Source organism: Xylocopa sonorina, chromosome 2, assembly GCF_050948175.1.
Source record: "Xylocopa sonorina isolate GNS202 chromosome 2, iyXylSono1_principal, whole genome shotgun sequence".
NCBI classification, from domain to species: domain Eukaryota; kingdom Metazoa; phylum Arthropoda; class Insecta; order Hymenoptera; family Apidae; genus Xylocopa; species Xylocopa sonorina.
Genome location: NC_135194.1, coordinates 12,757,326 through 12,772,429, shown reverse-complemented (window position 1 = coordinate 12,772,429; position 15,104 = coordinate 12,757,326). Strand labels below are relative to the sequence as shown.

Below are 15,104 nucleotides of genomic sequence, written 5' to 3'. Positions count from 1 at the left end.
TCGTATTTCTAGATGACGTTAAACCGTTTCTCGGTTCTATGTTAATCAATAAGAAACGCATTGCATAACCGCGTTAGGAGTCGGATAAATCCAAAAAAAAACCTTTTTAAATTCATGCGTCGCAACACGGAAACATTTAGTGCCACGAAGCAAGAGCGATTTGCTTAACAACGGTTTTGTTCACCTAAGGATAATCGAAACGGTCGAAAACACTTATCACTTTTAGCACGTTTGCATTGCAAGCACTGACATTAACTTGTGAAAACTGTGACAAGGACTTTTTCTAATGCACTTCTGCTTATCTTCGAGCGCATACAATGGAAGCCACCATGGAATGGACACCACATCACTCTGTGAACGCGAGCATGCGATTGATCGAGAATATTAATGCACAATGGCAGAAAGTAGTAACATACGATTGTTATGAGATCGCAAATAACAACGATTTCTAAGTACTCTCGCGAACAGCGCGGCTGTTCTGGCTACTCGTCCTGTCCACTCGTCCTTACCCAACCCTATTGTGCGAAATGTTATACCAGGCTGGACAAAATATATATTCATCAGTCACATTTTCTTGCCATGAACTTCAATTAATTATTGTGCATTAAAAATACCGAGGATAATGTCGCTCTATGCATATTTTATAAGTTATTGATTTGCAAGTGAAATTTCCGCCATCTAATTTTACTGCAACCACGAACAAAAGTATACTCCGATAAGATAAAACTGATACCGCAAAATTGACATGCTAAATCATTCAAATTTCTATAACAGTTTCTTGATCCCATGGTCTTCCACGGAATCCATCGATTTTCAATTTCCGGTGTACTCCACTTACACTACGATTCGGTGACATCCGTGCGTTATTACTGCGGCTAAAATCAAAGTGTCCAAACGTTTATGAACAACGGACGGTGTGCGCGCAAGTGTACACAGAGTTTAACCGGCGCGCAAACGATTTAAAAGCATTCCCCGTATCCGAAGCACCGTCCTCTCCTAACAATCCCACCCCGTTCGCTTCGTTCGAGCGCGACGACTATCCGGCCCCGTTTGTTCCACGTTCGCGACGCGAATAAATTCGCTGTGAACGCGGAACAACAGGTAGAGCCTCGTTAAAATGTACTCCGTGGCTGACGGTTTTTATTAAATTAGCGGGCGAACGGTTCCTTCGGCCGGTTCGATTTTAAAGCGACCGCCCGTGGATCAAAATGGTGGCGCACACGCTGAAAGGTCAGACGGGAGGGGAACCGATTCCCTTGATCCGCGCGGCGCACCACCCTGCATCGTGTACATTTTATTTTTCCCCGGACTTGTTCGGCTACTCCCCAACCTGTATTACGTTGTAACAGCACTTTAGTTAATTACCCTGGAACACCAGCTGGTATGGACCTCTTCGCGCATACGTACCCACCCTCGCCTTGCACTCTTCTCCCTTCGTTCGAGCGGTTTTCGATGCTTTTCACTTTGTACCGCGTCCTCGATAATTTCGCCGCGCGGAGAACGATTTGAACAGGTAACTATCGGATGGCGATAGAAAAATATGTACAGTCGATCGGAAAATTGTACGCATGGATCGTGAATCGTGGTTACTGGGCACGATATTTTTGTCTGGATGCTTGGAAATTTTCGAGTGTTTCATTCTATTATTACCAAATTGCTGGTTGGTTTCAGGTCGCGCAGTTTCACCCAGGGGTTGGTTCAGTAGCCTGTATCTGAAATCGAAAAGGCGCAGGTGAATTCCCGCGACCGTCTGTACACGGATTCTCCCTCAGCATTTCCAAAGACCTTTCTCCCTGGATTTCGAACCGTTGCCGTCCCAGAGACACGCTTCCTTTAATTTTCCATTTTGTCGTCCTACTTTCCGGTTCCTTTGTTCCGGTACCAGTGTAAAGTAAACATCTACGATGCTGCACGGCTCGCCAATAATCGATCGAACGTTTCTACCACGTACCGTGGACTCGCGAGTCGAGAGAAATCCATCGTGGAACGCCCGGCAACGATCGAGCGAAAACAATTTTCGATCGGACGGATCCCCTTTGGTCCCGCTTAGCGCTTCATTTATTTTACATTAAACTTTGCCCCCAGTGGTCGTGAAGGTTTCGACGGTACGACGGTCTCGTTCGAGGCGTTCGACGAGATCGACGACTACCTCCTTTTCACGTTCCAGATTTCAAATTTTAATTTCCCACGATCTCCATCGAGGAAAGCGACACCGCGACAGTTGATCGTGACTGTTCGCGATTAGCTGCGTGGTTGACAAAGAGTGACGGAAGTGCAACGCTGCGCGTCAGCTAAGCCCGGTGCACTCGAGATTCGCTGACGTGTGTGGTGACACAATATTACTGGCGGAACGTACACCAGGAACCAGGCCGGGGGCTCGTAAATATCCGTCCAGAAATATCGTGCGGAATCTTTCGATTCGTGTATCGAAACGGTTTTTACTGTGCAAGTAATCCTCTCACCGCCCCACGTTTCGCGTGGTAATTATATTTCTGCGGGGTTAGGATTGGGACGGGATCCGCGAAAAAATATGTAGTTCAAGAAAAGATTCTCGAGCCACATAAGTTTGAAGAACTCCAAATGCTTCAAATCGCTCGATATAAATATCAGACACGACTTGAATAGAGTTCTAGCTAATAACGGCTAAAAAAAGAAGCCTGTGTCTACGGAAGAGGGTCGTGGCTCCGCTCTACCTGGGGCGCGGTATTTATGAAGTCCCAAGCAGGGAAGAAACCAACGCCATAAATTCCCCGTCGAAATCTCTTAATCCCAAGCGCCGTGGGCGCAGGCCAGCGCAGCCGATAACGAGTCCAGCAAATCAAAATAAACGATTCGGCACCGCGGATATCCGTCGTTCCGAGCGTGGCTTGGAAATTGATGCCTACCGCTCTCGGTTCTGCGGCCGTGCCAAAACGCGATAAACCTCTCTCCAGGTCCAGTTTTGTCGCCGCGACGCGCAACTTTTCCACCAACTTACTGGCCACCGGTCGTCGTCGTCGTCGAGGGCACAAGAATGGGGAAAATTGCTCCCTCTCAAATGGACCAGCGCTGCCCGGAGTATGTACGTAATTGGCTCGACTCCATCGTTTCTTCGTCGCGTTCTACCTTCTTCCCTCTGTTCTTTTTCGTCCTCCCCTTTTTTCGGCCGGTTTTTATCGTTCGATACTCTCTTCTCGAGAAGAGAGACCGTCGACGTTTTCGCACGCTTACTTATTCCTTTGCGATTCGTTTAAATAACATCGCTCACGTGCCTGAACATAGAGAAAAGGGGAAAGACGGAGCATAGAGGTCGCGTATTTTTTAACCACGCACCGCGAGTGCGAACAGAGAGGATCCGTAGTGTCGGTCGGTTTCCGTTGTTTAATTCATGAATTCGCCAGCGACGGTCCCTCGCCGCACAGATGGGGAAGATCACCAACAAATTACCAGTGCAAGTACCACGCCAAAAGCTAGACCGCGGAGCGTGTTAATCCATGAACGTTCCGTCGTCGACGCGAAACAATATCTACTCTTTAAAATGAAAAGGCAAAAATGGGGACTAAGAAAACGAGAATCGAGATGCCACGATTAATTGAACGTGCGTGTGTTTTCCTTTACTAACTCCGTGATGCACACACGCACGGATCGATCGGATATTCCTGACGCAAAGCGAGTTGACCAACCGTGCTCGCTTAATATTGACTTTTAATCTAAAAAACGCGATCGCTACGGTATACGATTCGGCAGATTTTATCGGGACTCGTTGCTAACTACTGTTTATCAAACGCTAACCAAACCGTTCGGATGAGTACCTAATATAATTGGAGATCTCTCGAGCGGAATTGTGGTGTGCGCGAAGTTTAACGAAAATTGGCGTCTGCACGCGTTCCCTTCGCGCGGGGTAGGAAAAATACGCGCGAGAAACAGAGCCCCAGAGAAGGGAGGAGAGAACGTTTCCACGGTACGTTCCATGGTTTGTCTCGAGGAAAAATTGTCGCATCCATGCGTGTCCAATTCGTAGTAATGTAGAGGTGGAGCGTTGAGAAAGAATCGTCTCGATATTACGGCTCACCATTATGGGATGCAATACAGCGCTCGATGCCGCCAGACCATCGTTTCTTGTACCACTGCAATTCTTTCCGCGCACGCCTCCCTTTGCCTTTTTCTCGTTCATCTCCGTAGATTCCTGCTTCGTTCTCTCGATACATTCTGTATCTTATCGTTCGAGCTCTTCTCGTCGTACCCCGTGCGTTCCGCTTGATAGGCAACGACAGTTTCTGGAGGATGCATACTTGAAATTGTTTAAGGGAATATGGAATATCGTGTGCCTTGAAAATACGCCCTTCTAAATTTACCAATCATGTATCTTTCTTCCAATACGGTAAAAAGTACCGTCACACGTTATTTTCTTTTTACGAGGAAATCTTCTACGTAAAGTCGTCAAATTAAGACGCGATATTGCTCAAAGAAGCGCACCAATCTTAACGCACCGCCTACTTTAGAGCACTCTGTAGAAACTCGCTGTTACCAGTCCAGTTGGCAGTAACGCGAGAGAATTAAAAGCTCCCAGGCGTATTCGCGGAGCGGGAATATATTCGCGAGCTGCGAACGGCGTTGGGTCGCTTCTTTTTCGTTGCGAGGAGGGCTGCGACCCTTCCCGGTGTTCCCTCTGTCCTTTTCTCACTCGTCCGTGCGGTGTTCCCTCATAAAAGTTAATAAGCCGGCTGGCTGGGTTCGTCGATCCCGAGGAAATTGCGGGAGACCAAACGCGCCTTCCTCGTGACGCTTTATGCCGTTGTTCTATTCGCCGTTACGACCCGACCTTCTCTCCCCCTGTTGCACTGTTTTCTACCCCCTCGCTTCTCTCTCTCATATTTTTTTTCTTTCCGTTTCACCAGCGTTTCTTCCACTGTCCTCCCTGCTCGTACACGCATCTGGCACGGATAACCCATGTCGTTCATACGGAAAGGGTGACACGCGTAAAAGGGTACAAACTCTGGCCGCAAAAACGGGCGACTATACCACTTCCACTGTTAATTACTGCGCTGGGAACGAAACGAAATGTCTGTTGGTAAAATCTTGCGAAATTCGAGTACGCTGTTCTTCTATTGTATATCGACGAAGATCGTAGTACCGAGGTTGCGAAAATAAAATCTCGAATATCTCTTCTCGAAGTGGAGAACGAAAGTGGCACGAGATCGTGTTACTTTCCCAAGTAATTTTCACTGGACTTGTCATGTTTTTTATTTACAAAATACTCTCTCGGCGATAGGTAACCGAGCACTGATTTACATACTATGCTAACAACAGCACAGCGTTCAAAACTTTAACCACAATTTTAAGGTTTCCGTGTGATGCGCGGGCGGTGATGTTTTCTTAATTGTCCGCCCCGCGGCAGCCGCGCGTCTTAATCTCCTTGCGCGAAGTAGTCAACGTCGTGCTTGTAACTCGACCAGACGACGAACTTTAATACACTTTGCGAAACTCTTTCTTGGTTACTCTCTTGGCTGCGCGAATTCCTTCGCGGAATTATTCCGCGCGGCCGGCGTTACGCGACGAAACAGGCTCAAGCCTCTACGATCCTGTGTAACTTGGACGTTACATATCCATATACAGTAGCTTGAGAGAGAATTGACTAGAAATCTATTCGGACGTTTAGCACTTCTAAATCTTCCAGCCAGTATTTTCTGCTGTCCAATTCCAGATAAAAATCCTCGAGATCTTGTTACATCTCCGACATCCAAGTAGAAGCCAGTTCCTCTCCTAAATTCTGGTAAAATCGACTTTAATAGCTTCGAAGAATATAATTAGTGGCAGTCAAAAATTCTCGGAGTATAAATCTACATTCTTCATATCTTCCGTCACGTTCCATGATATTACCGTGGCATTATATTAATCGCCAAGCAATCATTTTATGCCGACTTCTACGCCAGCTGACTTCTCGACCCAGCGTCCAAGTTAAAACTCGTAATCAATTTTTATAATTCCTTCTTCTCATTAGCCAAGAAACTCATAAATTATCTTCTAACCGTCCTCTCATCCCCGTCGCAGTGAATAACTGGAGGAGTCAACCGGGATGAAACGCGAATCCGCGAAGAGCTCGTACATTACGAAAGTTAATAATCCCCACGGTTCGTTTTGTTTGTACCGTTCCCACGGCAGAAAATATTCGACGATATCACCGTTGGCCCATTAAAAAGCTCCGCGGCGCGCAATTTCAATAATGCCGGCTTTAAGCTCGTCGCGAGCACGCCTCGAAGAAGCGTCGCTTCTGGCACGGAACGGTCCTGGACCAATTTATTATTCCGGAGGTGCACAACGCACGCCCGAAACGGGCCAGATGTGGCCCATCGACGCAAATTACGCGAGCCGCGACGATATTTCTCCAAAAATTGCAACGACCCCATCCCTCCCTTCACCCGCGCATACTCCCTCTTCGTCCCGTCTCGTGGCAACCCCTGTGCGGTACCAGCCGTGGTATCGCTCGTTTTATTAGACATTACGATAACGTATGCATGAAACGCTGTGTATAATTTCAGTAAGACGTATTCCCGCAAAAATGGCGCGCAATCTTGGAACGCTCCGCTCGGGACACGCGACACACCCTCGCTCGGGAGGGACGGGGCGGTGGGTTTTTATTAAAAACGCCCGACACGGAGAAAGGATAGGATCAACGGGACGCGGCTTTATTATTGCGGCTTTTAATATCTCCAGGAGAACGCGACGCGTTTAAATCCTCCCTGATGCTGCCGGGTCGCGTGAACTCGCTTCGATTTCGTTCGTTTAAGCTTACGCTAGATCGTGAATAGCGAGGTTAATAAAATCATTAGAATTCCGCTTCGCGAAATTACCGTAACAGGGTTCAAGTGTAAGATACGTTCGAATACATACGGTACAAAGTGGAAAATATGTTCAATTACATTTTCTACAGAAACATGCGAATGCATCCATGTATCTACACTGGTCGTCAAACCTATTTTAATTATCGCGCATCCCATTTGGAAAATGAAAGGAAGATCACCGTCGAATCAGATGTACACCCGAATTATCTTCGATTCCATCGAACCGACACCAGGAAAAAATGTCGAAGCGCCAAGCAAAGACGCGAATCCCTACCAACATCCACGCAGAATCCGTTCCCGTTCAATTATTTTAATGTATACGACCGATCGCGACCGGGAGAACTGCATCGCCTCCTCTCTCTCTCTCTCTCTCTCTCCCTCGTTCCTTTTATACGCTCTGCACAGCTAGATTCGACGTTCGCTGTTCGGTCCTCGATAAACGTTCGTGGTACCCTTGCCTCGCAGAGAGAAAGGAGGAAACGAATGGCAAAATCGCCAGGTCAAGGAGAACGACGGGGTAGTGGAAATCGGCGCGAGAAGAACGCCGCGGATGAAGCGAGGGTGGTAGCGGGGCGAGGCGCAGGGAAAATAGAGAGGGCTGCCGAGAGGCCGGAGAGACGTACGACTCCCAAGGGAAATTTAGGTGCGACCTCCATGTATCACGGAAGCCAGCGTAAGTAGCTACCTAACCGACGTACGTACGCTGCATACCTGGACCGAGCGTGAGCGCGGGTGCACGCGGTAGCCGCGCTAAATGCGCTGCCAACGATTTAGCCGATCGGGGAATCGCGGCGTATAAACGACGCACAAAACGGTCGAACCGGCAAATTGCTCGGCCGGCCAGCCGAGATTTACGGAGACCACGAGGCGAACGGGTGATGGAGAGGTTGCCCTGCGCGGCCGATGCGCGCTCGGAGGGTAGTCGAGTGTCCTTGTAACGCGTGTTCGCCAAAGAAATGGAAATTGATGGCGTCCGCCCTAGCGTTCGCTAATTCGCTACGGTCTAACTCTTGCAAGTGGGATTTCTGTTTTCACGAATCATGCTGTGTCTCCTGTCGACCATTAACCAGCGAGTCTTCTTTTCTCGGAGTTCTCCAAGATCCTTGAGCGAGCCTGGTTAATGTCCACGTTTGGTGACCAGGCCGTGCAAGCCTCTCGAACTATCCTCGTCCTTTCAACTCTTTTTAAGGCAAAGAAGAGGACGCAGCATACCTCGCGTTGCGTTTTCTATAATCTATTAAGTTGATAAAGTTAGTTTAAGTTCAATCGATCAGCGTCTCGTAAATACTGCAGCAGCAGCTACAATTTATCTGAGTATATAATCCTGTATAAAAGGTTGAACTTTAAATACAACCTGGTGATTACATCGAAAAAAAAAGGCAAAAAACGATGACTCGACCGAAAATGCATTCCCTGAAAAATTCCCACCGGCTACGAAAGAATTGATCACTCGGACCGTTGAAAAGCTCTCCTCGCGCGCTATAAAAATCCGCTATCAGATCACTTTCCACTTGAGGGGCGCGAAGCACGTATAATGGCGGGTAGCCGCGTTTTCCACCGACGCGGACCCGGCGAACGATCCACGGCAAAGCGCGGACGAGTACAAAACCAAGCTCGCAACTTCTCGATGAGCGGAAAAATTTTCTCTTTCGCATCCCGTTTAATTTATCTTAGTACGCGCATTCCCAATTCAACGTCCTCGTATAATATCGAAAATAACGCCCACTATTCCTCGTTTGATTTTTTTTTAGACGCTGTGTAGAATGGTAGAGAATACTCAGCCTCTAACAGCGGTAATCAATTTCATCCGGTACGAAAGGTATAGGTGGAACACCGAGCGAAAAGTGAACACGAAATGAACGCCGCGCGTTACCTCTTTTATTCTCTCTTATTCTCGCGCATCGAACGGGAGGATCCTGTGTGGACACCGCGCGAGAAGAGGAGAAATGGTAATAAAATCGATGCCCTAGATCCGCAGTCGGTTTGTAATTGAATCAAATTAATCACCCTCGTCGACCTCGAGTCCACGCGCTTTCCCTCTCTCTCTCTCTCCCTCGCTCTTCTTACCCGCTCACCCTCGACTGGCTGTACCAGCGGGCCGCTTACCATCTCCAATTAATAGCAGAAAGCTGCACGTTTCGTTGGAACTTTATAAAACGAATCCAATTACGGGAGACCGTTTGTCAAAGGCTCAAAGCCACGGAAAGTTTCGCCTCGGTTCGGAAATGACGTCGCCCGGCTGTTTTCCTTCCATCCTACCCGAAGGTTCTCCGTCAATAGATATAAACGAGTGACGAACGCGGCGACGAGCGTCCCGCTACCAGCGTTAAAAGACAACCGGAAAATCGTGGAATCAAATGTTGCGTTTGTTCCACCCCTTGGATACGATGCGATCGACGATGTGTTCGAGTAACAACAACGAGATCGCCTCAATTTTTGCGAGAAATGACTTTGAAAATTCACTAATGAACTCTTACGTTTAGTTTGCATACTCGTTGAATTACCAAAGTCGTTTTCCGCCCTTCAAAATGGACCTTCGAACGTAATTTCGTTGCCCTTCTTGATTTTCGTCCCACTTTGACCTCTGGAATTGTATATTAAATTTTGTACGAATGGCTGCAGAACACTTTGCATAATTGTATCCGCTCATGTTCCGGTTAATTGCACGGTAATCAGAAGCCTTGTTCTTGTTGCGTTTCATTGCCTGGCCTCTCATAAAAAGATACGGTTTACACGTAAAAGTCCCAACAATAATAATCGTACTGGGCAATAAAAGTCTTATCGAGGATCGAGACCTACATTGCGAGACGACCAGGCACGAACGTTCAGCCTTTCACCGGCTCCCTAAATAAACTAGCAGTGCCTTAAATCTAACCGCAATAGGACAATTCTACTTGTTTGGGTAAACATCTCGACTGTTGAGTTGATTATGCTTTCAGAAATTGCACGTTGTTCCGTGCAACACGAGTTTATATGGGCGAACGAGTCTGAGAACGATCTTGCTGAACCTTTAAAGGATCCTCGCTTTTAGAACTTGTTCCTACGACTCTACACGTAGTAAAGACTTAACTCTGCAAGTACACAGAGAATACGACCTCTATTTTTATGAAACAATAATTATTTTCTATAATAATTATACGTATAATTAAACAGAAACTACAATAATATTTATAGAGTCTGTTTCTCCTGTATAGCTTTACAGGGACATCGAATGAGTTCCATTAACGTAACATACCTAAGAGTTTATGTTTAGTTTGTGTCTAGCTCACGTGTAAATTAAACGCCGAGGTAATTATGGAGCATGCTCTCTACCTCGAGATAGATAACACTCCTCTAATTGCAGTTATATTTATCTAATGGACACGCTGTGAAATAGATGGATAACGTACTTAATTAACCAATCGATATTCGTGAGCAAAGTCATTTTACATTGCTCTAATCAGATAAGCTACGTGGATCAAATAAAAGTTGTGCATTATGTGTCTTACAACTATAGAAAAATGTAACACGTGTGTCTCCAAGAGAGAAAACAATTTTATTAACGCACACCGAGTCGAAGGCATCGGCTAAGTTGCCGAGTATCTTAACGTGTCCGTATGCGTGTACGAAAGTTACCTTTTAAATATTAAAAAATACATCCCCGCCAGAATGTCCCCTGATCTTACATTACGATAATTAGACCTGACTACATGGGATTGTAAACTGATTGTTACAGGCTTACAATAAAATACAACTTTAAAAACTTTTACACACTTTGGCTCGATATTGTACACCTAAAAAGGGCAAGGTGGTGATATATAACGTCCTGCATATCTCAGAATCCGATCCGCTCCTTTTGTCGACTAACTATACCATTTACAAATTACGAACGATCCTTATGGTCGCATTAATTCCTAGAACCTGCTTTGTTCTGATTGGAAGAAAGTAGCATCGATTTATCACCAATTTCTTATTGAACTTTACTACACTGTAAATAAGTGTTACATACCGCCAGAAACCTGCATGATTAGGATTTAAAACGGACGACCAAAAATAGTTAATAAAATCGCAGGTAATCTATGGACGGTAAATATCAAGCGCTATATGCGGGCTGATTTTATATAGGTTGATTCAACTACCTCGATCACCTGAAATTACACGTAAACTATTCTTTGTACGAAATAAAAATTGCCCAATTTAAAAAAAAAAATATATATAGTACAAGCATTGGTTCGTTTCCCAATGAAACATCCTGTACCTTTTGCAGACATTAAAAATGCATTATATACTGAATAAATAAATATTAAAACATAATAAATTTAGAACGAATGCATCTTTGAAACAGAATCAAACAGAATCATTCTTTGTGCTTGTAGAATAAACAATTCAAAAGTAATTTCAAGTAATCAATTCTCTTTAGGATCCAAAGGAACATCCATTTGAAAGTGAAACTATAAGTCACGAGTTGCTTTGGATAATTAAATTTATCAATATATATGTTAATAATAATATGTTTTAGAGTGTCGTTAAACACAAATCTAATTTTCTATTCTGTGATTTTTATTTCTAACGTATATTGATAAATCTTGCACTCGGAAGCACCTCACGATAGTTTTACTATCACATGGACGAGAACTTCAAGTTTTAGATTAATCATTCTTTGTAAGAGCAAACCTTATTATGAATTTTAAACTGTTTACAATACTTTACAAGATTTTTCTAAAACGTATCAAGCTAACAAAAGAATGAACATATACGACCCACGAGTAGAGCACCTCATTCTACGCCGAAAATGCAAGAGATTAACAATGTATACCGATCGGAAATATCAACTACCATCGATCAAACTATATACATCGATAAGAACACATTTGCCCGATTTCTCTACACTTGCCTCACCAATACTAATTACATCCATAATTCACAAAACATACAAATGCGACAATACACGTGCAAAAAGCTGGAATTTATAAATTCGAATGTACAAAATGCCCCTCGTGACTATTCTCAAGTGTTATTACCCTAACAACAGAAAAATGTGTTGAAAGTTCCCTATCGTTAAAAATTCTACTCTCAAGGAATAATGGAAAAATTGTAACGCCTCCCACTTTGAAAAATATAATACAATATTATAGGCTACCTGAACTAAATGGCTTCTTTAAAGCAATTTAGGTTTATCGACGTACTGCTTGCCGTGATGAATTATCGTTGCGAATGTGCCAGCCACCATAGCACCCCAGAACAGCATGTACAATAAAATTTCGGTGGTATATCGTGAAGGGAGTATTACGTGCGCGACCAACATGGACGACGCAACGAGTAGCACCAACGGGAATGTAGCGTAACGCCAGTTTCTTTCCGATTCTAAAGGACATTGAACTGATGTGCATTCGCCATCTTGCACGATGTAACGGCCCAAGAATAAATTCAACGAATCCTATCGAATAAAAATGATAGAATTTATCATACATATATGGGAGAGATACATATATATATAGAGAGAGAGAGAAAGAGAGGAAATGATACGTACTTGTCTATAACCATCGGTAAAATTATTTTTATAATATCTTGTTAAAGAATTCAAGCCGTCTCTCATGGCGCCCAATTTGGTACGTTTTCCAGTTCGCGTAAAATCTGTTTTCAACGCACCCGTACCTGAATACTGAATACTTATTATGTCCGCGTTGTCAGCCCAAACCTAAAATTAATTTACGAATTAGGCATGAGTTCGCAGAAATATTACAAGCTATTACACAACTCGCAATTAAAATTGTACTCCCACCCGTTTGAAATGTTCTTCAACGCTGGGATGATCTTCGATCTTCCGAAGGATTTGTAATCTCGACAACGCATCATTAAGAACCCTCTTTGCAATCATACTTTGAACAACATTCGTTCTGTCAAGGCAATCGATACAGTTGGTACGAAAAACCCCGTCTTGAGAAGAGAACAATGTACCGTCTTCCAACAACAGAAAGTAACCCATCTGCTCTAATTCAGGTGTCAATCGATCGAGTAACACGTTCAATCGGTCCCACCTTAGCCTCCCACATTCAGCATGAAAATCGAAACTTTCGTAACGAACGTTTTCATTGTTAATTCGTTGTACCACATTGCGGTATGCATTTTCTAGTACAGCTTCTGGACCACGATGATCGATCTGTATAAAAATTACAACATTTAAGCGAGACTAGTATTGGTCAAAGAAAGAACGTGGCATTGTACGATTTTCCATTGATTTACCAAATTGATCAAAGTTTGTTTTCCGTAATGGAATATTTGGGTCTCCAAATGTCGAGCACAGGCGGTTTGATGATCTTCGTGAGTACTTAACTGAGGTTTAGGTTTGTATTTTAGATTCGGCGCCTGGTACCAGAACAAAGGAATAGAGCCACGCGTTTGTACGAATGACATACGATGTCCGTTGTATTCAACCAATTGCTCCGTTTCCACATAATTGGAAACATTACCGGTCGAATCTATACCACGTGAGAATAATCTTGTTCCAGCACGATGTACACTGCGCCTGGATATTACACCCAAATTAAATGTCACGCTACCAGTTACAGTAATAGTGTTCAATGACACAACTGAACAGGCATTAAGGTAAATATACATGCGTAAATATATATAGAAACAATTATAAATGTCTCATATCTTGGTTTCGCTTCAAAGGATACATCCATGGATAATAGGTAGGCAAAACTTATGCTGCTCAGGTCTTGACGTCAGGTCTTGTAGGAGATAAGCATTCCATACAAATCTAAGTTCCGCCCTATCGTGGAGTGGCATCTGTATAACAAAGAAAAATGTAGCAATTATTAAAAATATATATATACAATCACTTATATTAAACAGCAATAAGAATAGTAATAATGACCTGTAAAAATTCAGGTGGTGTATTGTGAAGTCTCTGCATCGTATGGCTAAGATCATACGTATAACTAAAGTAAAAGTATGGCGTATTTAACACAGACTTAATCATTTCGACGTACGTCGAATTATTTTGCACTTGTTTCTCGCTAAGATGAAGGGAAGATTTAGTATAGGGTATAACTTCGGTTGAAACTATTCTGAAGATCTGATGACCGGCTATGGTTCCAATTTCTACAGAATCTGTTATTACTATGAGATAACGACACGCCAACATCCTTATCGTTCCTACTATACCCCATATCTTCCTACGACTTGCAGTCGATGGAATTTGACTAGCCGTGCCAGCTGGAACATCGACGAAACTTATGTTCAACAATCGTTCGTACCTTGCGATAACGTCGAGCAAAATATTCATAACTAATTACCTTGCGTATAAATTTGCTGACTCACTCTATCGACGACAAGCAACACTTTAGTTCCAACAGGCTCGACGTAGAACTTCTCAGGTGTTATGTATCTGAAACGAACAAGTAGTTTATCAGTGAGATAAGGGTAACAACGCCCAGCTGTTGAGTCGAGTATCAGCTGTGCGAATATCGTTGAGAAACTAATTGAAGTAAATACTTACAAATATAATTTGTCATATACATCTGTGTGCAACTTCATATTGTTACAGAATAAATTTGTTGCGACGCGTGTATTGCAGAAAATACAGACTGATAAATGAGAGATAGAACGCGAAACGAAACAAACTACGGTTAGAATGAAAATCGTGATCTGTACATAAGCGCGAAGTTGATTATGACGTAAACTTAGCTACGAGTTAATCGTCGGATTGTTGTCAACTCGGTGTTTGAATTGGCATGATCGAAATCTGTGAAAATCGGAGTAACCTCCGCACACGTATAACCTTTCCCTCGCAGCACTGTCCGTCGTGGAGTGGTGCTACTGCGTCAGACGCAGCAGATGGTGAAATTATCGGCCGTCACAGTGGCCAACATCTCTCGACTCTCGTGTTTAGCGACGACACCACGTCAGTAAATGAATAATCTAACTCTTCTCAGATTAGAATTTTGCCACTAGAATCAATTTCAAATGTCACTAGACACAACTCGTTCTCGACGCGAAGCAAAACACAACACAGCAGCGACGAAACTACGCACGTAACCGAGCCATTCGACAGACCTTTCTATCGATTTCGACGTAAATAAAATTTTCATTAAATAATTTTTAAATGCAATTACCTGTTTATATAATAGTAAAAATTTCCTCCTCTTGCTTTATGCTTGAAATTACATTTTATTTAAATAAATATTAAAATTATTTCTGCAAAACTTTCTTCGAGTTACCCGTGGCGCCATCTCTGTGGAAAGTGCTGAAACTACTCGAGGAATTAGTTCCAGTTTCTGTAAAGAGATGGCGCCACCA

At 43.8% G+C, this 15,104-nt stretch overlaps 1 protein-coding gene across 1 annotated transcript; it reads right to left on the bottom strand.

Annotated features, from left to right (window-relative positions):
* Positions 1 to 11,458: 11,458 nt before the first annotated feature.
* Positions 11,459 to 14,677, bottom strand: Sac1 (phosphatidylinositol-3-phosphatase SAC1). Its single transcript, XM_076909965.1, has 8 exons — positions 14,305 to 14,677; positions 14,102 to 14,193; positions 13,681 to 14,021; positions 13,481 to 13,592; positions 13,044 to 13,390; positions 12,583 to 12,960; positions 12,331 to 12,498; positions 11,459 to 12,237 (listed from the first exon to the last, which is right to left on the bottom strand). Exons 1-8 carry the CDS (start codon positions 14,340 to 14,342, stop codon positions 11,959 to 11,961), a joined length of 1,755 nt encoding a protein of 584 aa, XP_076766080.1. The 5' UTR covers positions 14,343 to 14,677; the 3' UTR covers positions 11,459 to 11,958.
* Positions 14,678 to 15,104: the final 427 nt, after the last annotated feature.

Bases quoted from the DNA above. Each gene is read 5' to 3' on its own strand.
- Sac1 (XM_076909965.1), bottom strand. From the start codon at position 14,342: ATGAAGTTGCACACAGATGTATATGACAAATTATATTT. The intron at 13,593-13,680 runs GTCATTATTACT...TTTGTTATACAG, and splicing joins CACCACCTGAATTTTTACAG to ATGCCACTCCACGATAGGGC. The intron at 12,961-13,043 runs GTAAATCAATGG...ATTTTTATACAG, and splicing joins AACAAACTTTGATCAATTTG to ATCGATCATCGTGGTCCAGA.